This window comes from Centropristis striata, chromosome 4, assembly GCF_030273125.1.
Source record: "Centropristis striata isolate RG_2023a ecotype Rhode Island chromosome 4, C.striata_1.0, whole genome shotgun sequence".
Lineage (NCBI taxonomy): Eukaryota > Metazoa > Chordata > Actinopteri > Perciformes > Serranidae > Centropristis > Centropristis striata.
Window position 1 is genome coordinate 15,257,040 of NC_081520.1, and position 25,175 is coordinate 15,282,214.

The 25,175-nt window shown below is 36.9% G+C and overlaps 1 protein-coding gene across 2 annotated transcripts in view; it reads right to left on the reverse strand.

Moving 5' to 3' along the window:
- Window positions 1-25,175, reverse strand: part of LOC131969423 (rho GTPase-activating protein 42) — an 80,575-nt gene that overhangs the window by 27,979 nt on the left and 27,421 nt on the right. For both annotated transcript variants that reach the window (XM_059330415.1, XM_059330414.1), the window contains exons 3-4: window positions 22,698-22,759; window positions 956-1,027 (exon numbers count right to left, since the gene is read on the reverse strand). In XM_059330415.1, coding sequence (XP_059186398.1) covers window positions 956-1,027; window positions 22,698-22,759 — 134 coding nt within the window. The remainder of the gene's footprint in view (window positions 1-955; window positions 1,028-22,697; window positions 22,760-25,175) is intronic.

Consider the following 25,175-nt stretch of genomic DNA (forward strand, 5'->3'; position numbering starts at 1 on the left):
ATGTGCAAATGATTCACAGAGTCCAGTGTAGAGTTAGCAGTGAACTCAGAAACTCAGTGGGAGCTCTGTGTAAGGGCTTGAGTTCTACCAGCGTGTTCATGTGTGATCTCATCAAGGGAGAGACCACAAACAAGCTGCAGTACTTTCATTTTATGCCTTTGCGTTGGCCAGGAATGAAAGCATGGCTTGTAGCAACAAGCCCACACTGTTCTGTGCAGTCAACTCCAGCTTCAACAACATAACCACTGTGGAACCAGGATGCCTTGGAGCTACTCTCTGCAGAACCCCCACTGATATCAATCCTCTATGTCCAAAAGGTTAGGGACGAATGCACTGCATGTAACAGGATTACAGTAATCAGATTACAAAAACAGCAAATGCAGTGTACAAGATCCTGCACGTTTACAGTAATCAAATTACAAATGTTTTAAATAAGTCGAACAGAAGCGAGAACAGCAGTCTGACATGTTAACTTTTTTTTCCTTCAACATATCACACATCTGGAAGACTGTATCTTTGCACACTTACTTGTTTTCTTTGAACAGAAACACCTTAAATTAAATGTGTAAAAAACTAATTATTTCACTGAGGTTTTCAAAAAGTAAGTTTGAAATTTGTGTGAAAGAAAAAGTGCACCCACATATCTATTTGTGAACGTGTCTGCCAAAAAAGGATAATTGTTTGAATCAACACCTTTAATTAAACACAAATTAGCCTAACCTTCCAACTCACAAGTCTCACAATATCTTTTAATATTACACTGTCTGTCTTTATTTACACCCCTCATCAGTCTGATCATGCCACCTCTCTTGCAGTGTCATGTCTTACTTTTAATTAATGATTTACGTACTGTAGGGGAGTTGGGGAGTTAGGGCAAAAGGCGAGGATGTCAGAACAACACATGAAATATCCTCCGATGTTCAGCTCCTAATTGCACGTGTAGGTGGTCTCTTACCTTCGCAGCGGCAATTTGCTCCTTGCGAAATTTTTCCAAGGGAGTAATCAACACATCATCTGCATTCTGAATCTGAAACGAAACATAAAGAGGCAGATATATGTCAGTCTGGAAGATGTGATCTGAATCACTGTAACCCTCTGAATAATTCAAAATGACTATTAGCTCGAAAAAGACATGAAAAAAACCTTTAATCTAGTCAGAATTCAGTTTTATTACAATGGTGTTGCTTTACCAGTGTGCCAGAAAGTGTATGACACACAGGAAATTATAGCAGCGAGAATTATCCAGCCCAAGTCAAATACAGGTGCATTGAGTCCAAACACAAGTGGAGGATAGAGCAATCACATTCATTAATATCTCTTAAGCCTGTGACAATGAACAATGTGCTACTGTGAGGTACCCAAAATGAGTAGTGCAGAGATAAGAGATAGAGCACTCAACAATGGTTCTGCTAGATAGAAGAAAATGGAGCCTTTTTATGTGTGCTGTGAAGCACCAGCATTGTCAGACCTCGCTGAAATATGACACAGCACAGCAGATGAGGGAGCTTTACAACTGCAGCCTGCGATGCATTTAAATTTTTGAGGTATGCCTCCACATATTGGTGACCTCTCTTGCATCATGACTGGAGTGAAAGGTCTCTCCTGGAGCCTCTAGCTTCTCATTCCAGACAGAAACAGATTAGGTGAGATATATTGAGCCAATTACAGCCTACGCCCAATCCTTGCGACTGAGCGTTTCGGGAAGGTGCCATTAAGGGGCTTCTGAATTTCCCAAAGATGGGCTTTCATCCGCTGAGATCAGATGACATCAGAGCAGCGGGGCCGCACTACGGGAGGCGCTGTCACAAATGACATGGCTCTTAGGTTGATTTAAGGTGTTATTCTGTGTGGTGAGTGTATGTGATAAACTAAGGGGCAGAGCTCTATATTACATCTATGATACCAGCACTAATTTAGAGGTGTCGGCTCAGATGGACTATCAGCTCCCCAGTCATCTGAACACACACCGTCTCGGGATAGAGTTTTTGTTTTGAACCATTAATCACAGCGCATTTTCATTGTCCCAAAATAACCCTGTCAGCTCCATCAGCCAACCAGAACGAGTGACTTCAAAAGGAAGCTACAATCTCTCTGAGCCTGCAATGTTTCCGTCTCCTTTTATATGCACTGTTGTGGGATGTTGTAAGCTTGTCGTGTAAATTTGCAGCTTTGTTGTAATAATGTACTTTAATTACACCATGATATTTGCAGTCAATCAAATACAGACGTTTCACACTCCAAACCATAATCTTATTTACGGTCTAATGCTGTTCTCTGCATTTACTCCACAGTGGGCAGTAAACTGAGGTTTCACACATTAGCAATCATCATTTTGCGGCATTGCTGACAGGTGCAATGTTACATAATGATCAATTGGACATTTAGAAAAGGTAAAATATTGCACTGAAGTAACAAAAAGCATTTCTTTACTGCAATGGGCAACATGATTTTGGTCCATTTTTTAAAAACTTTCTTTTATTGGTTTTATGTAGAGTATAGTCAAAGAGAGAGAAAGATATAAAGTAGGGAATTAAAGAGGAACAGTGCCTTTTGGGGGGCAATTGACATTATATATGAAAAATATTGTACATTTCTTCATTTTTTGACATGTATAGCAACCATTTATCCCAGCCTTTAGAAATGAGTCTTCCTTAGTTTTTAGTCTATCTGCGAGTCTGATTTTGGTCCATTTTTAATTTATATTTTGTGCACTATGAAGCAAAATGATCAAAAATCAAAAATGTCAAGAAACAGCAAAAAGTAAGTGAGTGAAGGTGAAATCGCGCTGAAATAATTATGGATTACAGCTCAATTAACATTTCATTAACACTCAATTAACATGTCATGATCTTGTAGAAATTCTATTTTTTTTAATATCTTGTAGCATGCTTCATATTGTTGTAAATATATTAATGGTTTTATTATTTATTTATCCATTCTGTGGGTCACCTCTGGTAAGTTTGACAACTATAGACTGAATAATCACTGGACAAATGGAAAAAATAATCAATATTGAAGTGTTAATTACAGCCCTACAATAGAAAGTGTTAATTAATATTAAATATGCAGACTGTGCCTTTGATTAGATATAGATTGACACTCTCTACTCACACTATAGATGACACTCATTTGACACCACATGTGAAGAAATAATAATTAATAATGGAAAGTTACACCAATTACACCAACAAGTGTAGGAACAGTATCTTTAACCTTTATTTTCAACCGGTTTCTTGTTATAAATTTGAATGTTTGCAGAAATTACTTGCATATAGCATAACCACTCAGAATTGCATTATTATTATCACTATATATGGGGTTTGAAAGCCTTGGAAAAAGCAGAAGGCAGAGTGCTTCTGTAAGATAAAGCAAAGCAATTTGGTTACAAGTGACACTCCATTAGGAGCGTAGAGGACATTTGACGGTCATCAAATCTAGCCGTTATAATCCCCCAGTCATATCCAAGTCATCATGTTATCTACTGTGTCAACAGGCAGAATTATACTACTCTGCCGGTGTGATAATGTAATTTCCCCTGTCTTATCTCCCATGCTTTCAGTCTAATTGAGCCTGCAGTATTACAGTGCTTTAAATGTAGATTCCTAGCATCATACTGCACGTTTTTCATATTCAGTTAAATGGACAGGACAGTGAAATATACAGCACTGTGAGCTCTTAAGATATGGTTTTATAATTAGAATTGAATGACATAAAATGAGTTGTTTCAGAGTCTTACTGGTACATGACTCAATACAACATTTGAAGGTTTTATGACAAAGGTCAGGCTTCAATTTGTCATCATGAATTTTTTCAATTATTTAAAAAATATAGTCCAGTGGAGTGCTGGTAGTGGCATTAGATTCTATACAAACCTACACTGCAAAAAAAGGGTGTCTAAAAACAAGATAAAAACACTAAATCTGAAGGAAATTATCTTGCTGCATGGACAGATAATTTAACTTGGCAAGATTTTTTAAATTAAGATTGTTATAATAGGAAATTAACTATTAAAACAACATAAATTAAAGCTGCAAGCAGCGATGAACTTTGTATTTAGTATAGACCATGGGTCTCAAACTCATGGCCCGCGGGCAAATTGTGGCCCTTGTGACGATATTTTGTGGTCTTTTTTTGGTAATTTTGTGTCTTTTAATTTTTTTTGTAATAATTTGTCTTTTTTGGTAATTCTGTGTATTTTTTTGGTCATTTTGTGTCTTTTTAAAGTAATTTAGTGTTTTTTTCAGTCATTTGGTGTCTTTTTTGTCATTTTGTGTCTTTTTATGGTAATTTTGTGTCTTTTTCTAGTAATTTTGTGTCTTTTTTTGGTCATTTTGATACTGCCTCCAGCGGTCCCCAAGTAATCTGAGTTTGAGACCCCTGGTATAGACAAATGGTATCAGCATGTTGAAAGTTAAAATACTCAAGGTTTCAGATCAGTTCTGATTATTCATTTCCAATAAGCTGATTCAGATATTTATACTTGAAAGAGGCCAACTTATTTAAGACTCAATGGATTACTTTCAAACTGGCATTGTGCCGAATGCCCTCAGCAACAGCCTCTCTAAACAGGATTAAATCCATATGAGCGAGCACAGTGTGATGCTTGAAAGGATGCAATAGCGCTAAGCAATTTCATTACCAGATAGGGGGAGGAATGTCAATGTGCTATATTTCCCTTGCTCCTGCTTTTACCAGTCCAAATATCAAGTGGATCAAAACTGATGCTCTGAGGTTAATTTGCAGAGACAGATCAAAATGTCACCAAGGCCAGAACAAATTGAATAGAGAAAACTGTACCAATTGAAATTTGCCTTTGATATCTTTAGAATTAGTCTGAATGTGAACATCCACTTTAAATAGTTTGAAAACAGAACCAGCCCCGTCTGACTCATTCACCCATCTACACATTAAAATGCCTTGATGGATATATTTTCACAGCTTTTCCAACACATCCTGTCAGATAACAAGTCTTCACAGTGTGCATACATAAGCATAACTCACAGACAGATAACAGTCGTCCAGGTTGCTGTACATGCTGTTTGTTCTGCAAATGTTTACAGTATATTGTGTTTCAGATGTACTGGAATGGCTCTCAGTGCATACACTTCAGGTTGTATATTTTCAGATTTATTCCTGCGGATCTGTTTGTGTATTTCTGTTCTTATATCCCTATAGGTTCTAATCATTGGAGCATTTAACTGTGAATTGCTCTGTCTCACTGGTTACAGTATGTAAGTCCATAACTGGGTAGTAAATAACTTTTATAGGCTTTCTGCCCGTTCCGTTTTGACAGTGTCCTCAAAATGAAAAGCCAGCCTAATGCACCTAGAGCCCTGCTTCTTCACTGCAAATCAACTGAATCTCTTTGTATATGAATACACACACACACACACACACACACACACACACACACACACACACACACACACACACACACACACACACACACACACACACACACACACACACACACACACACACACACACACACACACACACACACACACACACACACACACACACGCCCTGCTATTTTTGCTGGTTGAAGAGGCGTCATAAAAGCTTGCTTGGTCACCATGCTGCATTCAAATGAAAAAGCTTTTTTTTTTTTTTATTGTTGTTCAGCAATTTCACTCTCTCAAACAATATCCAAGCAAATGTGGATCCAGGCGGAGAAGAGACTCCTGGAAATGGGACACTGGCTTTGACAGGTTGGTGTTTCATCAGTTTGTGGGTTACTGTTAAAATCTGCCAACTATGACAATTTAGTAGAAGCCGGTTTAAGAAGGATTATTTATATGATTTCAATACATCCCAATATATTTTTTAAGTGTTGCACAATGATACATTAATAGAAAAAACAATATCATGAAGCACGCTTTTGGCTCATATTGATTGTGTCAGCGTCTGTTGGTTTATACAAGTAGACTGAGTAAACGAGGAGGAGATGAGGAGTCAAGAGGTGGCAAAACACCAATATCTATCTGTCCTCCGCAGGGACTAATCTTGAATTTCTCAAAGTTTGAGTCTGATGTTTTACAAGCTATTGATCTCCGTATAGATTCAACAGTGGAAAAACAAGTAAAACACACTGCAAGTTTAAACTTTTTTAGTGCTTGTGCACATACTTTTGGCTATCTGGAGTGCTCACCAGCCCACTAACTGTGAAGTCAGTTTTCTGTGGGATGCCCATTGGTCTCCGCTTTAGGGATGTAATGATACACATAGCTCATGATTCGATATGGTTCACAGTCTTCGTTTATTTGTTTATTTAAAAGAATCCCCATTAGCTGACGCCCAGACGACAGCTAGTCTTCCTGGGGTCCAGACAATAATTTTTAATAGAGTACCACAGGCATTACAAACTCAAGTCATTATAAAAATATATAAAGATGAAAAAATAAGAAAAGAAAAAGAAAGCATTATACAGTCTTGTATTACATATCCCAACCAGACTCACATAAAATGACGATATAATTAAGGTGTTGAAATCAAATACATTCTTAATCTTTTTTTAAAACCAGCCTTTCCCTTAATTTCACCAACTTCACCTGGAAGACTGCTCCAAAGAGCGACTGACCTCTAAAATACTGACAACTTCAAAGAGACAGTCTCAGATAGTGGTAATCAGTCCACTATTCCCCCCTCGAGTGTTATAAGAATGAGTATTTGAGCAGTAAATGATATTATTCTAAAAAGATTTAGGAGTCTGAGTATTAATTATTTTATGCAAGTAGTTCATTAGCAGATAGTCTATCCTCGACTCTCAACCAGCTGAAACGTCCATGCATCTACAACACTCATTCTTGGAGAAGAACCAAGAACCAGTCAGTCTTGCAGCCTTATTTTGAGCCACTTGTAATGTGTTTATAAGACTGTTGGATGCAGCAGATAGTAGGTTATATTATATTAGAATAGTGGGTTCACAAAACCATTTTCTCATTATTTTTTAATTTTCTTTAATCAAATTAAAGAATCCTTTATTCATATTTTATTTCTAAGGTAGGGTATCATCCCAAAGCATATTGCCTTTTTTGTTTAAGTGAAGCTTTTTTCTTAAACACAAACACTAAATTGAATTATAAAATAAATCCTAAATCAAATAAAGATATAAAAAATATAAATAAAGACAATACCTGCAAATAAACAAACTGAGGTTTGGCCTTTGCTCTTATCGTAGGAATGTACATGTTTTTTTAAAAGGAATATAAGCATATCTACATTCCTGTTATCTTCTCAGCCATTTCATTTTAGGACTCGGCATGAAGTCTACATTTCAAAAGGTGCAATATATTTTTCTCACAAGCGAATCATAGGAGACTAAACTTTGTTGGGAGGAGGGCTTAAATAGTCTGGCAGTAGATTAAAGCGGTTCAGACACAGAAAGAATACCATATTTATAGACAGAATAATGTGTTTTTCAACATTATGAACCTGAGCTTGAGTATAATATGTCCCCTTTAAGAGTAAAAGCACCTGCCATGTAATTCTGTCCATCTGTTTATAATTAATCAAGAACATTGAGATCATGAAGAGGTCTCCAGGCGATAAATATTTATTTATTGATTTAATTATGCATACTCAAAGTGGCCCTCGTTCTTGGAAGTGATTAAATTCTCCCGTTAGGTCCTCACCTAAGTTCAGCTGTCGCGCATGAATGATCCACTAAAGCCTTTGACACTGAAATGCAGCTGATTTGAATGTGTAAGATCCGGCAGTGAGACAGTGTGTAGCCGGTGAATGTTAATAAGTGCTGCTTTTAGAGCTTCTTAGTGGAATAGCATGGGTGTGTTTCCCTTACATGAAAAATAGTGTACGAGTGCCGGACATCTGCACTCCTCTGTCTTGACTCGTATTGCAGCTAATGATAGCCGGCAGCATCCAATAAAAAAAAAATCAGCATCACTCGCACCAATAATCACAATGACAGCAGCAGCTTCCAAAAGGAATTAGCCTAACTCATTAAAGTAGGTGTGAGCAAAGCCCCCACAGCCTAATTAATATATTAAATGCATAATAAACATTATTGCCTTCATCATCGTGATAGAATAAAACGTGCCATTTCATGCTGACGGTGTGATATGACCTTTATCAAAAGAGGGAGTGCTGTAGCTGTGTGTTCCAGTCACTTCTGTCTGCAGATTGTTTTGGAGGGATGGGTGTGTGTGTGTGTGTGTGTGTGTGTGTGTGTGGCAGGGGGTAACAATCTCATTGCAGAGCTAAATCTTTATCTGGTGCAGCACTGGCACCTGCAGCAAGCTGAAAAGTCATCCTCCCCTAACTTTTATGAGCTATGAAATAAAAACAAACCTTCTGCAGGCAGAGTCACAGAACAGTGCGGGAGTGGATGTGACACATTTGCCCTACACATTTCATCGGAGAGTAAGCTGTTAAGCAAGGATATGAAGCAGCCGCAGAGCTGGAGACAGTAGCTGGTTTGCGGGTCCCACGGGAATTTCCTGTTGTTTGTTTTAAGTACAGTTTGGTTGCCTGTGATGTATTGTAATGCTTTTTGATACCAGAGTTTGACGCTGCAGTAAAAGAGTTGTCTGTGTGTGTTTATCCTTGTGTATTAAACAGTTTCTCCAAATGAAGGGCCGCGCTACTCAGGGAAGCAAAAACTATTTTTTTGGCAAAAAACTCTCAGTACATTTACAGTACAATCCTGCAGTTTTTATTTGTAATGATTGGGTGACCCTAGGGCTGCATGATTATGGCGAAAATTATAATAATGATTATTTTGATCAATATTGTAATCACGATTATTCATCACGATTATTCATCATGTTAGGGAAAACATCTGTATTTTTATTGCACTACTTATTACTTTTAAACAAACAATAGGAAAAGTTTTTAGTGTGTGCACAGAGTGTCCGGTGCTTGTTGTAAACAAACAGAGATCGCTAAGTGAACACCTCCTGCAGCAGCAGCACATACACACTGTACTGCTACAGAGCTAACTTTTAGCTTATTAGCAATTTGCAGACTGGACGCTAAGGGGTAAACATCCCCTCTGGCTCTGCAGCTGGGAGAGACTGCTGCAGGAGGACTGTGCCGCTTCGACCTGTTCTTACTGAAAAGTCACTAAATATAGCAACAAAGTCGCTAAGTTGGCAAAACTGCTATGCCAGCTTTTACTAATTGCGCGTGTTGTTGTGGCGTCAAGTACAACGTCACATCCTGCTTAGCGTTCTATCCAATCAGCAACCAGGCTTTTTTCAGTGGAGAAAAACGTCCCCGTCCCCTGGTGGTTGGTGGACTACTGGTGTAGAAAGTGCTTGATTAGATATGCAGGAGAGCCGCATTTTAAAATGGAAATATCGCTGACGATCAGGTTCATTTAATCGTGGCGGCAAAAATCGTGACCACGATTAAAATTTGATTAATTGTACAGCTCTAGGTGACCCTATTTACATTTGGATCACAAAACACCACAATTATAAAGCACTGACTACACTTGTGCTTATGTATTATGTGCATTGTCAAAAACAGTACAAAAATCAAACATTTCTCTTGTCTAATAGTGAAACTTTTTGTTATTCTAGACAGAGTCGCTTCAAACGCATCACAAATACAAACTCAGCAGGGGAGAGATGGCAGCAACTTAAAAATAGTATTATTATTTAGTTATGATGCCTGTGTGTCAAAACAGGAAGCTTTGCTGTCAGTCAGGTGTGTGAGTGGGCCAGATTATGTGGAGAAAGCCATTGCAAAAGTACATCTGTCCCTACATTGCAGTCCCAATGCACTGAAACTAAACATTTACAACAGCAACCCAACTGTTGCCATAAAAAATTCAATTGGATCCTAAAAAATGTAGCTAGCTGTCAGTAAGTTAGTAAAGCTGGCAGGCGGAGTTTACTGAGGACCCTGAGTGAGTGGTATAATTTGTCTGCTGAAGTTACAAAGATATTTAAGCACCATATTTCATGTATTAATTAATGTATGCCTGGTGAACCTTCAGGCTGATATATCGGGACATAAAAATTCCCGGCTCTTTGGGATCTAGTCCCTCCTTAGCACAGAGGGGCGGCAGGAAATACATTATGTCAGCAAACAGCTCTTCTAGTGACTGTCTAAGTGCCTTCTTTACTCTCAACACTTTTTAAGAAACAGCTGTCTCCTGACTGACTGTTAATATCAGAGGGGAGAACGTTTTCCATCAGAGAAATCTGTGACCTTGCCATACTGAAGTGACATAAGCAGAGAACATGAAGACATCGCAAGCAGTTAGAAGAAAGGGAATCACTGCAGCATGAACAGGCTTTTAAACAGTCACATTCATCAGCTCCTATCAGGTTTGTACTCATGAGCTGTGTTTCCATTAAAGTCAAAGCAAATTTTGAAATGCTGCAGGAAATGCGAACTAGGGACGTTCCCTTCAACTGATTTAGATTGAATAAACGAAGCTGCGTAAATGTACTTTGGTCAGAAGATGGCAGTGTAACATATTAGCTATAAGCTAATCAGTCATTAAACAGTAGCGGAAGAATAGATTGAACAAGACAGAAAAAACAACAAAAAATAGGTTGCTAATCAGAAAACTTTGGCCAACCATATAAAAAATACATCAATATATTTTCAAATGTGATATGGAGTTAGAAAATATTGTACACGGTATAGTTAAAATGTTTTTCTTTTATATATAAATGCTGCCCTTACTAGGGTTTGTCATATTTAGTTCTTTTATAATGCTACTTATTCTTTTCTCATATAAATATATTTATTTCAGAAAAAGATTGGCCTATTTTTATTTAAGATATTTTTTTGTGCACTTTATGGAGTTTGATTTTAAAAAAGGTACTCCTGTTGTTAAACAGTATTTATGTTCACTTAAATTTGGCTTTAAGTTGATTCAACATTATGGGGATATATATCGTATATCGATATTCAGCCTAAATATATCGGGATATGACTTTTGGTCCATATCGCTCAGCCCTTTTTTTCGAGTTTTGGTGCTTCCATCAAGCTTTTCTAATGAAAACTGTCAAAATGTGCATAGAAATGTGTTGATGGAAACATGGCTAAGGATATCTCATGTGATCTGGAGGTACACCTGGAATGCAACAAGTCAATTTGACTTTCTTTGTTGAACTTTGGGTTAGCCAGAGTCTCGTGGGATAGAAGGTGTTTCATTCTTTGACTAAGGTGCTTAATGTGTGACCTCCCTCTCCAGACAGGCTTCTCTCCAGGGCCGTCAGAGAGATTCAGCTTATCTGGTCTAGCTGCAACTATATAAGATGCAAGTCTCTCTCTCCCCCGGGTTCCACCCTATCCGGCTTCTAGTTTATCACTACACTAATTTCCATTAAGTTATGTAAAAAGAAAACATTTTTAGTTACAACTCATGTTTGTCCAGCCTTAAGGCCAGGGTGTGACAAATTGGGAGCTCGTCTAGGATCAAATTAACCATTTTGATAAGGTGAAGTCTCGGCTTTGTGGTAATCTATCTTTATTTATAGTAGAATAAAGAGGGATTGCACAAGAATTATATTTAGGAACACTGAAATGTTTGAACAGTTTTCTCTGCCCTTCACTACGCTGCCATAAGAAACACTAAATGTAATTTCTTGAATCTTATTCCATGGAAAGAAAAGATCTGTTTGTAAAAACAAAAACAAACAAAAAAACATTAAGGTTACATTTATTCATGTACAAGACTTAAATCTTACATTCCAGGTTTTCCTAAAAAATAAATAAATAATGTGATCATAGTTTACTCTATCTGCTGAAGAAAAAGCAGATTGTGGTTAAGTTTAATATTTTGACTTTCAGTATATCTATAATTGAGGAGAATAATGATATACACAGTAATATCTTGGCACATGGTAACTGAGGTTTATTTTAGCTGTGCGGTGGAGAGAACAAAGGTTTGATACTGTCCGTTCCAAATACTTTTTAGTCTTTCATTAAACAAGCCACTGTCGATGTTGCGAAGAACAATGACTGCCTTTATTTCACACAGTTGTTTCAGGGTCAACGGGACATTCCTCAGTTCACAGGCCAGCACACAAGTTACCCACAGAGCAGAGTTACTGTACTGTTAAATCCTGTGAAAACAGCAGCAGCACATGCTTGACTCCAAACGGAGACACACTTTGTACCATTTGGTTTCAGTTCTGTGGCGTAGACAAATTATGTATAATTGAACGTGTTTAAAGGCTGTCGAAGAAAATGTAAGCCAAAGGAAAACTCTCAACACGGGAAATAAATGCAACGCACTGCAGCAAATCAGCACTTAAGGGACTGTGAGGGTTTTTGTTGATTATCTCATAGAAGAGCAGAAAAAGATGAGCTGATTAACAAGATGCATCTTGCACACATTACAGAGAGAAAAATGAAGATGCTACAGGTTACACATTTTGTGAGATAGCTCTAAAGAACAGAGAGTTTCTCTTTAAAAATGTAAATTATGAAACTCTTAATAGTGATGACATGTCATTAATATCTATCATATTCATTAATGAGCCGAGAATGCAACAAAAACAAATATTTCTTCACTTTTTCTGCATCTGTCATACAGGACCACACTGTAAAAAATGTCTGTGGATTTTACGGTGAAGAACTGCTAAACCATGACAGTAAAAGACAGTTAATTGATAGATGGGTTAATTCAGTTTCAGTAACAATGAAACACTGTAAATGTATATATCAGCCAAAACAGTATTTTTTTACAGATTTTTTATTTTTTTTTAAACACATTACTCCACTATAAAATACACTGGCACCGTGTTTGTAACAAAAATATACTGTAATTCAAGCCACCACTGTAATTTTTGCATTTATCTTTTGTAAAAAATACTTTTTCTAATTATTAAATGTACTAAACCCCATATCTCTAACAAAAATATACTGTAATATTTAATGGTAAAATCTTTAATTTATGCAGCATTTATAAAGCATTTTTTTGTCAAGTATATGGCAGAACAGCATTTCTTTTGATGGAAAAACGTTTTATTTATACGGTAAAAATAGAGTAAAATGGCAATCTTACACGTGAAATCAACAGTGCCAATATCTTTTTACCGTAATATTTAAAAAAGTTCTACCGTATTTATCAGGTAAAGTTCTGGTAACCACAGTTTTTTTTTTTTTTACAGTGGTACTTGAGTAATTTAGAGAGTCTTGTTAATTTTTAGGAATCACTTTTTAAAAATCTTGAAACAAGGAGAGCCTGAGGCTTTCTATGTATGAAAATACTCTCACCACACCTGGACTAAATATAGAGAGCAATGGATTCCTCAGTTTCTCTAATACTAATATCCTTTCTGTACTGGTCTAGAACAGGGGCAGGCTCCCGGGGCCGCCTGCAGTGGTTCCCTGTGGCTGTGACCAAAACATTTATACGAAATGAAACGTTTGTTTACATTTTAATTTTTATTAAACATTGGTGTAGACCCAAAGCAATTTGCATTCTTCGATTGTAAAAATGTGAAGCTTATATAAGGCATTAAAACATTTATTTTTTTAAACCTTTTGGTCAACTTGAATATACACCATAGCTTATGAAAGTCTATCCCTGGTGTGTGCCTTTTATTTTGCTCTCTATTTTGGCTTAGTTTTAGCCCGGGTGTGGTGGGAGAATTTTCATACATAGAAAGCCTCAGGCTCTCCTTGATTCAAGTTTTTTTTTAAAGTGATTCCTGAAAATCAACAAGACTCTTTAAATTACTCAAGTACCACTGTAAAAAACAAAAACAAAACAAAAAAACAGTAAAAAACAGCAGCTGTGGTTGCCAGAACTTTACCTGATAAATACGGTAGAACTTTTTTTAATATGACAGTAAAAAGATATTGGCACTGTTGATTTCACATTTAAGATTTATATTTTTTTCCATTTTTTAGCGTATGAATAAAAAAGTTTTTCCTCTACATTTTCGCCAACTTCAGGTCTAGTTTTAGGTTTCCCTAGCTAGGCTAGCTTTCGATTCCAAATCTCCTGAGATATCTGTCAAGTGTCAAGCTTCTCATTTGCTCTTTGGGTCTGTCGTGGCAATTTTGACAACTGCACTAAGTTAACGGGTGAGCTGGCCAAACACAAAGCATTCACTACTCTGTTCAGCAAGTTTTAGCACATTCGTATTCCATACACCGCACAATCCCGAATGGCTCTTTTAGAGTACAACAAAGCCCCGTACACCGCTCGACTTATGACTGTTGCACTTTTCAGCATTGATTCTTCAGACTCAAGACTCAATGCGGCCTTATCTTCCGCCCTATACATCACATCAGGACAGACCCCACTTATCTACACGTTCCCCTCTCACATGGTACTATCAGAGTTAAGTTCACAGTTTGAGTTCCCACAAGGCCTTGCGTCTTGGATATCAAGTAGGTCGCCACCTACTTCATGTCCCACCATAACTAGAAACACCGAATTTCCTTCACAGTTCTCATTGCTTTCTGCACAAATCATATTGATAAATGCTAGTTTAGACTTAGTAGACTGTTTTGTCCTCATTGTAAAGCTTGAAAGAAGGTTTGCGGCTCCATTACAATATTTTTTCCCTCTTTTTGTCCAACAGTGGACGCTCTAGAAGAAAATATTCTTTAAACAGGAACACTAAGGGGTTAATGTAATTGTTTACAATTCAAGTTTACATGACATTATGTACTTTATTATATAAGTTTGGATATAAAAAGCTACACCTGATTTTTCTTCCCTTTCAAAAAAAAAAAAGTCACCCACAACAGCAGCAGCAGCAACAACAACAACAACAGGAAAACACTATCTGTTTTCCACCGCAGCCATAAAAGACTCCCTCCCAGGGGGATCTGATCATCACTCCAAAAGCCACAACATTGGGGCACTGCCCTTCCACTGCTAAATGCCATCCACGCTCAGCAGTGCTGAACCTTCTCAAACCATGCAGAACTTGAACCACTTTCAGTCTTTTTATGCTGCTGAAAGGGTTATCAGCAGGGGAATTATAGCAGAAATCTTTTTTAAAAAGATAGATTTTGGGAAGTCTTCCTGAGGAATAACACACTCGGGTTGCTGGCAAGCCAATCACAAAGTACACAAGCAAGAAGATTTCAGGCCTGGCCACCCGCCAAGCCAACAGACAATAAAAGGCTTCATGCTTGACAAGGCCAACAGAAAATTGGGCTACTGGTAAGAGTCTTTCCCATGCAGCAGAGGCACCTCCGACATACAGTATGCTAGTTAACATTCCACAAAGGACAGGAGGCTCCTTTTGAGACTTACAGGTTTCCTCTCCATCTGCTTTGAAACGTCTGGGTTCCAGTGACTCTTATCAGTCTGTGTCCTTCTATTTTTAGCTCATAGATTCAGTCCAGATGTGAAATGGGAGAGGGGGGGGGGGGGGGGGGGGGGGGGGGGGGGGGGATCTGGTTTTTATTTCAGGATCTGCTGCTGTAAGTTTATACCCACTCAGTGCGAGTGTGACACTTTCTCTTTTAACCAATGTTTGGCTACCACAACCACATCTGTCTGCCATAATCTATTAGCAGTTGCAAACCTTAAAAAGAAACACCATCTGGGAGCCACTGCGGATTGACTATAGCAGAATATAAAGTCACAACTAGTATAATTCCCAATATTTCATGTTTTTTTCCCCGGGATAGTATACTTCCCTTGTTAAGATAGATTTAATACATTTGGGGAACATGTGTTGGTTTGAGATGCGCTAATTGTGTTCTGCAGACCAACTGTATTCAAATTACATAAAGACCAGAATGAAACCTTCTGGTCATCTGCACTCTCCTGCCTTTCTCAGCCAACCAGATGCACACACTATGATAGCGCCGATCTGGAAAACATTTAAGGAATTTCCTCTTTGCGCTCTCTCATGTGACAGTGAGCAGACAAATAAGCTTTTCATCTTTCACAAGTTGACACTGAACAACATTTGAGCCAATGACAGACAGCTGAATATGCACGTTTGACACCTCTCACACACAGACACCTCAGCTGTACACTGTAGTTTGTAGCTGTCATCCCTGATTTTGGATCTTTGTAGCTCAATATGTGATACACAGCCTGCAGTTTGGAAATGCCATAATATGATAAACTGATACAGCTGTCAGAAACCAGCATACACATACAAATCTGAACTTAATATATATCAGACGGTAAAGAAACATAAATGTCTCCACAAATATTTCTTTCTAACCTCTCTTTTGTGACTTTACTGAGCTTGACTTGACTAACTTTGCACTGTAAAAAACATTTGTAGAAATGACAGTAAAACAATGTCAAATTGCATCAGAAGGTCTCAAAATTAAACACATTGTACATCACTGTAGTAAATACTTATAGTATAAATAGTAAATTACTGTAAATCAAAGAATTTCATAAAACTTTAAATTCTACTGCCATAAACTGTAGAAAACACACAGTTTTGCTGTAAACATTTTCATGTAAAATTAATGGAGAAATACCATGATGACACAATTATCCTAACAGTAATGGGATTATTCAGTATAAATTACAGTTTTTGCTGATATTTGCATGTACATACGCTCACTGTATTTTTTACGGTGAAGTTCTGGCAACCACAGCTGACGGTATTTTACTGTAAATTAAACGATTTTTTTTTTTTTTACAGTGTGTGAAACACAAGAACGCAAGTCATGAAAGGGAAAGTTATCTCCAAAGATCATTATATATATTCCTTTATTCCTCATGGGGCCCAAACAATTAGTTTGTTTCCACCAACATGTATTTTATAGTCGAACAATTAATTATTTAACAGCTGTGGAACAATATATCAGCTATATATTTGGTAGCATAAAACAGGCTATTATCCTGGCCTGTAGACTTTAAAAGAGATTGAGTTTGTGGTAGGTGTAACAGTGATTTAATGACAGGGGAGCAGAATATAACATGCTCACAATGGATCCATGGCTGCTTTATGAGAAGGACTGCATTCCCTTTGCGTTTATTCTACAAAAGGGCACAATTAAAAGGCAAATGATAAAGTCTCCTGAATTGCTGCTGGTTAAACCAACTGGGGGCATTTTGGCTTGCAACTTTATGATGAGAGAAGGATGGATTTTGTCTTTTGCATCGAGAAAAATAAAAAAATATTTAGAGGAACTGAAACCACATATTACTCAAACAGGATTCCTACAGGCTGATTATGATAGTTCTTGTATATCTGGAAATTACAGGGTATGTAGACTGTTCAATAATAAATACATCCAGTGAGTTTTGCAAACACTCTTCAGCAACCTCCATAACTACACAGTACGTACACTCTGCTTTTAGAATATGAATTAAATAAATAATCTGAGTCTTTTCAGTGTGAAATCAACCCAGAGGTGAATATATATTACAGCTGAATTACTGCATAACTAGAGGTTCAATAAATTTCAAAGAAACTATTACAGTATTTCATAACCGTTAACTGAGCTTATTCCTATTAAATTAAATGTCATACATGGGGTGAGGACTTCCTAAAGAATGATAACAGGCCTGGGAAACAAGCTATATTATGGAAAGAAGAGCATGGTAAAAAAAAAGGATGTTAGGAAGCTTTTTAGTTTGTAGCTCGCTAGTTGAAGTGTAATGTAGTGGGACAGATACTGTATGATCTGGGAAACGTAATCTTGTTTGTTACTGGTTAATCTCTCATACAATAAAGTTTTGTCCAATTTACAAAGTCTGTCTAATGTCCATCTTGATTGGAAACAGCAGGACTGAGCTGAACATAGAGTTTCCCAGTTTGATGGAAGTTTATATTGCTATGTTGGGATAGGGACAGTAAGACTCATACTGTTTATGTTGTTTTAATACATAATGATGAATATTATGTGTAGCCCTGGGGGTGGATTATGTCCACTGAATTGGCATATAACAATGTCTACAATGTAAAAAAAACCTGTTGTATTAACGGTAAAAAAACGGCAGCTGTGGTTGCCAGAACTTTACCGTAATAAATACGGTGCAACTTTTTTTTAATATTACGGTAAAAAGATACTGGCACTGCTGATTTCACGTTTAAGATTGCCATTTTATTCCATGCTTTACCATATAAATAAAAAGTTTTTCCATCAAACGCTATTCTGCCATATAATTGACAAGAAAATACTTAATAAATGCTGCAAAAATTTAAGATTTTACCATTAAATATTACAGTATATTTTTGTTAGAGATATGGTGTTTAAAACATTTAACAGTTAGTAAAAGTATTTTTACAAAAGATAAATGCAAAAATTACAGTGATGCTTGTATATATATTACAGTATATTTTTTGTTACAAACACGGTGCCAGTGTATTTTACAGTGGAGTAATGGGTTTGGGTTTTTTTTGGCTGATATATACATTTACGGTGTTTCATTGTTACTGAAACTGAATTAACTCAATTATCATTTTACGGTCTCTTACTGTCATGGTTTAGCAGTTTTTCACCGTAAAATCCACAGACATTTTTTACAGTGTACAGTGAAGCATGACAATGGACTTTAATATCATTGTTGGAGGTAAAGGAGTAAAGGTAGTCTAATTTTAACTGGTCAAACTGGGATTGTGGGTTCAAGTTGAAAATGACAAATATTCTAACCAATAACAGTAATTGGGTTGGGGTTTCATTGTGGTTAGAAATAAATGTGAATTTCCTTTTACTTTGGATTTGTTCAAACTTGATTTTAGTAAGAAATAACAGCCCTATATTCCACATTCAGACTTCAAAAAGGTACCTAAGCTAGGTTATATTTATTAAAAAAAAATAAAAAATGAAGTGCTCTCAGCCAGGCTGCAAACTGACATTAGATTAGGCAGTTGTGTATACTTGCTACAGTACCAACATTCAGTTTGTAGTCATTATTTCAGATGTTAAAAAATGTCAAGTCTCACAGAAGACAGGAGGGCACAGTTGTGTATGTAGTTGTGCTACAGCCTTGTCATTTTACATTGTAGCTATTTTCTACAAATAGATGGACTGCCCTTTTCTTTTGTACACATTCTATGCAGGAAGAGATGTTTATTTGACTGTATTCAGTATAGACTAGTTTAGTTATTTAACTTAAATCTTTAATTTGTTGTTGTTGTGTTTGTTGTTTTGGCCTAGTATTGCTGCAAGATCCTATTCTCAATTATTATTTTCAATTCATGCACCGGAAACCCTGTAGTAAATAATGTATTTAGAAAAATATTCAGTTTGAAATAGTTATAATTTCACATTTCAAAATTCATGTCGTCGTCGTCACCCTGACTTGGTATACATTCATAGTCTGTTTTTATAAAATTAGGTTGACAATGAGCGCTACTGTAGCATACAAAGCAATGTTTATCACCAAGCATGCTGAGTCAGCAGTTTATAGGAAAAAACAGAATTCCTTCTCTTTAAAGCAAACACCACCTCAGTATAATCTTCTGGGAAAACTTTACCAAAAAGTCATTTTTTCCACATCATAGGGATTTTAAAAAAGACCATGTTTACATGTGACATTAGTTACATTGTTGGCATTTGTATCCCAAGAGGTTTAAAATATGTGCAAGTGGAGAATAAGCTTTATTTCCTACATTACAAACAACCAACAGCTCAAAGTGCAGGGATCACAGCCGTGTTTCTTACATATTCCTGTGATCTGAGGCAGAAGAAGATGCCTTTCAAGCAAGTAGAGAGGGAGATTCAGTATATAAGGGAGGATGTGTGTGTGTGCTATGAATAGGTTTTGACTTATTAAATCTATCACAGCTGAATGAAGTACTGCATCCTACAGCTCCTGACTAGTCATAGCTGCTTTGATTTATTGAGTTCATTGCTATTAATTTGCAATCATGCATTTTGTTGTCGGCCTTACAGTATCCCTCCTCCTCAGCTGTGGTGTCATTTCATTTCTATTATCATTTCAGCCGTGTCTCTGCTTGTCAGCTTGATTTGTTTTTGTTTCTTTGCAGCCTTTGAAAAAACCTTCAAAAACACCTGCATTAACATATATTTGTCTTTTTTTCTGATTCTCTATTATTTATGCATACAAAGCTGTAAATACATCAAGATGTAAAGCAGTGCTCCCTCTTTGTGCAATATAGATTTTTGACTCAGTGGATGCATTCACCTTAGTGATATGTGATTAATATTTTTCTTTTTTTTATGTGTTGTTGTTTGTTTGTTTGTTTATTGTTGTCTCATTGTGACTACATGGGTGTAAGTGTACTTATGTGTGTGTAAGATAATAACAAGTTATGTATGTTAATAATGGTAATAATAAGTTTATATACTACATTACTATGTGTTATACATACATACATACATACATATTATTGTTGTTATATAACTGAATATAGTAAATTAACACAGGGAGAATGGGTGGGATTTAATAAGCTCTGGCTTCTTCCCACTCCTTTTGAACACAAATAAGTGTTGTCTTGTTGTTGTTTAATTTTGTGTTGTCTTGTATTTATTGTTGTTCATTTGTTTCATTCGTTTCATTTTCTCAAACAATCAAAAAAATATGCACTAAAAACTATGTTAAAAAAATATTAAAAATTCGACTATATGCCAGAGTCTAGTCTGAGAAACCATGGACAGTGAGAGCCAACTGGTCCTGTGTCACACTGAGTTTACTGGGAAGTATGTCACATCCTGTTTTTCTATTCATGGAGAAAATATTTTCAAGCTCTGCATAATTGCTAAATTACCCAGATATTATTAGTTCAGACCGACATGGTTGTTACAGGCTATGCTCCATCTCCAGGAATTAAATAATTAAATAAGTTCTATAGGCCATATGAATTTATGAGCGGTGTCTTTATGCTTGTCAAATTGATTAGGATGACACAAGATTCCATAAAGCTACAGGGCCTGCACAGAGGTGACCCAGATTCTCAAAGGGCAACTCTTTCCATCATAAAATGTAGCTGCACCTTGAATGTCAGGGGGAAAAAGCTCACATTTAGTCACACACAGTTGAGTTTTTATATGAGCATCTATAGAATGTAAGCAGCTGCTACTGTAAAACTTTTGCAATGCATAGTCAAACAGAGAGAAAGTATATCTGTGCATCCATATGGAAATGATGCCCGGTGTAGTTTACTCTCATATTCTTTGGATCACCTTAAACTTCAGAGTGTTTGTCCCATCTGTGCTCCCCATGCAAAGTGTTATTCCAAACTTAATGGTCACAGAATGAAACACTCACACCCTCAGACTGAAAAACATGGCTGTTAAAAGTCTGCTCAGTCTCAGAGAACGGAGTCCAAATGAAAATGTCTCAGATCGCCACTAAACCCATGAGTGCAAACCTGCAGCTGATCTCGTTTGCATATCTCACTTGGTAAATCAGATGCGCAGCTGAAGTATGTGGACTAAGGTAATTCCTGCCTTGAGGCACCTTTCAGTACCACCCTCTAAAATGTCTACTTTTACAAGATAAATGCTAAGTGCAGAGCAAGGCTTTTTTTATGCACAAACCAAGCAACACGGTGAAAAAAAAGAAAAAGAAAATTGTGCAGTTCTGTGAACTATAAAACAGGAAAGCTAAATTACACTGAAATGAGTAAACATAAGCAGATAAATACAAATAAATACAAGGCATTTCTGTTCTGGTGTACTGTGTGTATTCTGTACCTGTTTTTCTCTTTCACTTCCTACTGCTGCAACACTTTGAGTGGAGTTTCGGGGTAATTCCAACCTCATTGTACTTTGATAGAGCACCAATGTCTTTCGACAGCTGAATAAGGAGTCTGACTTGTGTGCAGAGAAAGTGATCCATTGGTCCTATCTACATTGGTTTTGGGGGGGAAATGGAAAAGAAACCTGCAGAATCCATTCTTTTCACCAAATGTCTCTACTTCAGAAGTGTTCAAAATGGGAGGTGGGCCTCCACAGGGGAGCTCAGAAAAGTTTCAGGAGAGGCTCAGTGAAAAGAAGTGAAAAAATATTACATTAGTTATTGGTTAACATGGAATAGCTTAATTATATATAGAAACAGAAATACTTTATTAATCCGCGCAGGGAAATTGTGTTCTTCACAGCAGTTTCCAAACGACAGATCAGACAGAAATGGCAAGAGAAGAAAAAAACATTTGAACACTATACATAGGGTCACATCAAAAGAGAAAAAACTTTAAAACTATACTTATACTTACTTACTTAAACTAAAAAAACAAGTAAGTGTTAAATAAATAAAAAAGAAAGAAAGAAAATCAGTGCGGGCAAAATAGAAATCTAAAACCTTATAAGATAGTTTGTGTTTATGGGAGACTGTACAGAGCAGAGACACTGAATGTTTGTTGGTTTAAAGTGCAGTATGCATGTAAGGGAATTGTACTTATTTATTGCACAAACGAGATTGGAAGCTATTGGACCTGATTTGGAGTGTCTGAATAAATGCCTTAGATCAGACCTTTTTATGCATTTAGTACAGTCTGAAGATATTTCAAACAGCAATAATAGCCTTGAGCAAAACTAAGCAAATAAACGAAGGGTCAGTTGAGGCAATGCCTTTCTCCAAGCTCATTTCTAAAGGGGAAGGCCCACAGTCTTAGAATTTAAAAAACTCAGCTCTACTTTATTCCATTCCTAATAAATGTAAATAGGGCAGCCCCATAGAAATTGAATAAGATTGTAGAATAGAATCTATTCCAAAGGAGAGCAAATGAGTTCCTGTCAAAATGCTTGTTCTTACATTGTGTTGAAGCCAGACCAGCATGTGTTTTTCCTGTCTTTTGTTTTATAGATTTACAAAATAATCCATAAAATGAAAATATCAAAAACTGCATTCTTACCAAGCGCCTTCTTTCTTCTTCAACAGTGGTCAACAGCTGGGAGAACTCTTTAAAAGACTGGGCTGAAATACAAAGGACAACGCCATATTAAAAAGGTGAAAAACTGCATGTTTGGTCAAATAATCAACATGTATCATACATGCTGCACAATATGTTAACCCTCGAGTGAGTACACAGTGATCAACTGTGTTGTTACATTCACATAATAAAAGAAATATATATTTTAAACACAGTGCCTCAGCAGTTAAACATCAGATGTTCCTGGCACCCCACAAGCACTATAGCATGGTGCTAAAATGTTTATTTGCGCTGCAGCTTCAGAGCTTTCAGTGCAGCACATTTTAGAACCTAATAAAATCATGCAGCTGTCCAATTTTAAACCAAGACTTGCAGTAAAAAACAATACTTCAATTGAATGGAACCCACTGATTGCTTCCCCTTATTTTCTCCCCTTGCTAGGCTTTACAATATACTGTCACCATGTAGGAGTGACTGATGTGGTCCAGATATGTTCAGGCCATCTGGGCTATACTTCAGTGGCTTATATTACGTTCTGCAGGGCCAGATGAATTTAGCATACAATACATCGAATCTCATCTGCCAGAGAATTGTGCCTTGATAGCTTCACAGCTTCATTAAATCGAGGGCCAGATACAATGTGGCCTCTGTTGGTCAGCCCGTGTCACCCCGTGTCCAGCCATTTAGCAGCGGTCGAGCTGCTCTGCTTGCCAACACAGCAACATCATTATCAGCTGCGACGGCCTGGCATGGGGACCCATGCATCATCTTAGACACTTTGGTCCATTTACACACCAAAGCTTTTAAAGACCAGGGAGCAATGATTTTGTGCCAGTGATCCTGCAGGCAGGCCTGCCTCCTATTAACGCCACTAGCTCCTTTATCAACAGCACAAACCTCTCAGGGGGTAAAGGGCACAGCTGGAGCCGTTGATGGGACAAGATTAGACTCTGAAGAAAGGAAATGGGAGTCAAAGTGAGGTTACAGCTTGCATATCATTCACTGGTAAATGGAGGAAAGGCAATAGACCTGATGAATCACTGAATGAAATCAAATTTACCTCCTCAAGAGTGGACGACTAAGGAGGCTTATAGGAAAATAAAGGGAGACATTTACTGTACATGCATATTTCTTCAGTATATCATGAGATTTTCTTGTAATCCAATTTTATGAGTTTTAAATGGTGACTTTCTGCTTCATATGTAATATTTTAGATCTATATCTAGACCTCATCTGATTTGTTCCACCCAGAAGGCTCCGAACAGCTCTTGGAGACTAAAGGATTGACCTCCTGAGAGAAGGGCATGTAACTTTCTAAAAATCTAAATTTCTATAGCCACATCAATCTTTTGGCCCCATTGATTCCTGGATAACTGGCGTGGAATGTGAATGTCACTGCAGGAAGTCATAGAGCGAAATCAATAAAAGGTCAGGTGAACCCGTCTGGCTGCACATACAGGATCTGGAGCATCAAAGTGAACAATACCAATACTGCATCAAGATCATGGCTGGCATTCACACAAGGGTCTAGCTATGTCAGTGAGAAAGCTCAGTGTCATTGATGACTACATTGATTTCAACAGGCTGTTACAAGTTTTTTTTTCAAATAATAATCATGGCCTTTTCTCTGAGATGGTGAGTGAACACAGTAGTGTAACTTAGAGTATGAGGAGATCATGTCTCTTTAAAGCGACATTATATAACTATTTTACATTTGTATTGCAGCTTTAATTTTGACTTGTAAGTGGTAGAATAGTGCCTCTGAACCACGAACACTTCCTGCACTATGCAACTTTCTTGGGTGAACATGACTGCCAAAAAAAAAAGTGGCTTTACAGTATAACACACGACCTGCTCTGTTTTTCTCGTTCTCTCTGATGTTCTCTGCCTGCTCTGCCTCGACTCAACGCAGTTTTAGGAGCTTTCTGGAGATAAAGCTTTACTTGTTGCTAGGGCTGGGCAATATGGACCAAAAGTCATATCCCAATATATTTAGGCTGAATATTGATATACGATATATATCCTGATATTTTTATCGCAAAGTGAGAGCAAATGTTCAGTCAAAGTCAAAGTCAGATATGACATGTAACAAGTAGTTTTATCGAAACCGTTTATTTAAGTGAACATAAATACTGTATAACAACAGGAGTACCTTTTTTAAATCAAAGCTCCATAAAGTGCACATTTAAATAAAATAAAAATTCTTAAATAAAAATAGCCTATGAAATAAAATAGGCCAATCTTTTTCCGAAATAAATATATTCATATGGAAAAATAATAACAAACGTAATAAAATAACTAAATATGACAAACCCTAGTAAGGGCAGCATTTATCTTTAAAGAAAGAAAAAAATTGAACGATATCGATGCCATATGGTCTAATTCCATATCACATTCAAAAATATATCCATATATATTTTATATCGATATATCGCCCAGCCCTACTTGTTGCTAAAGTAA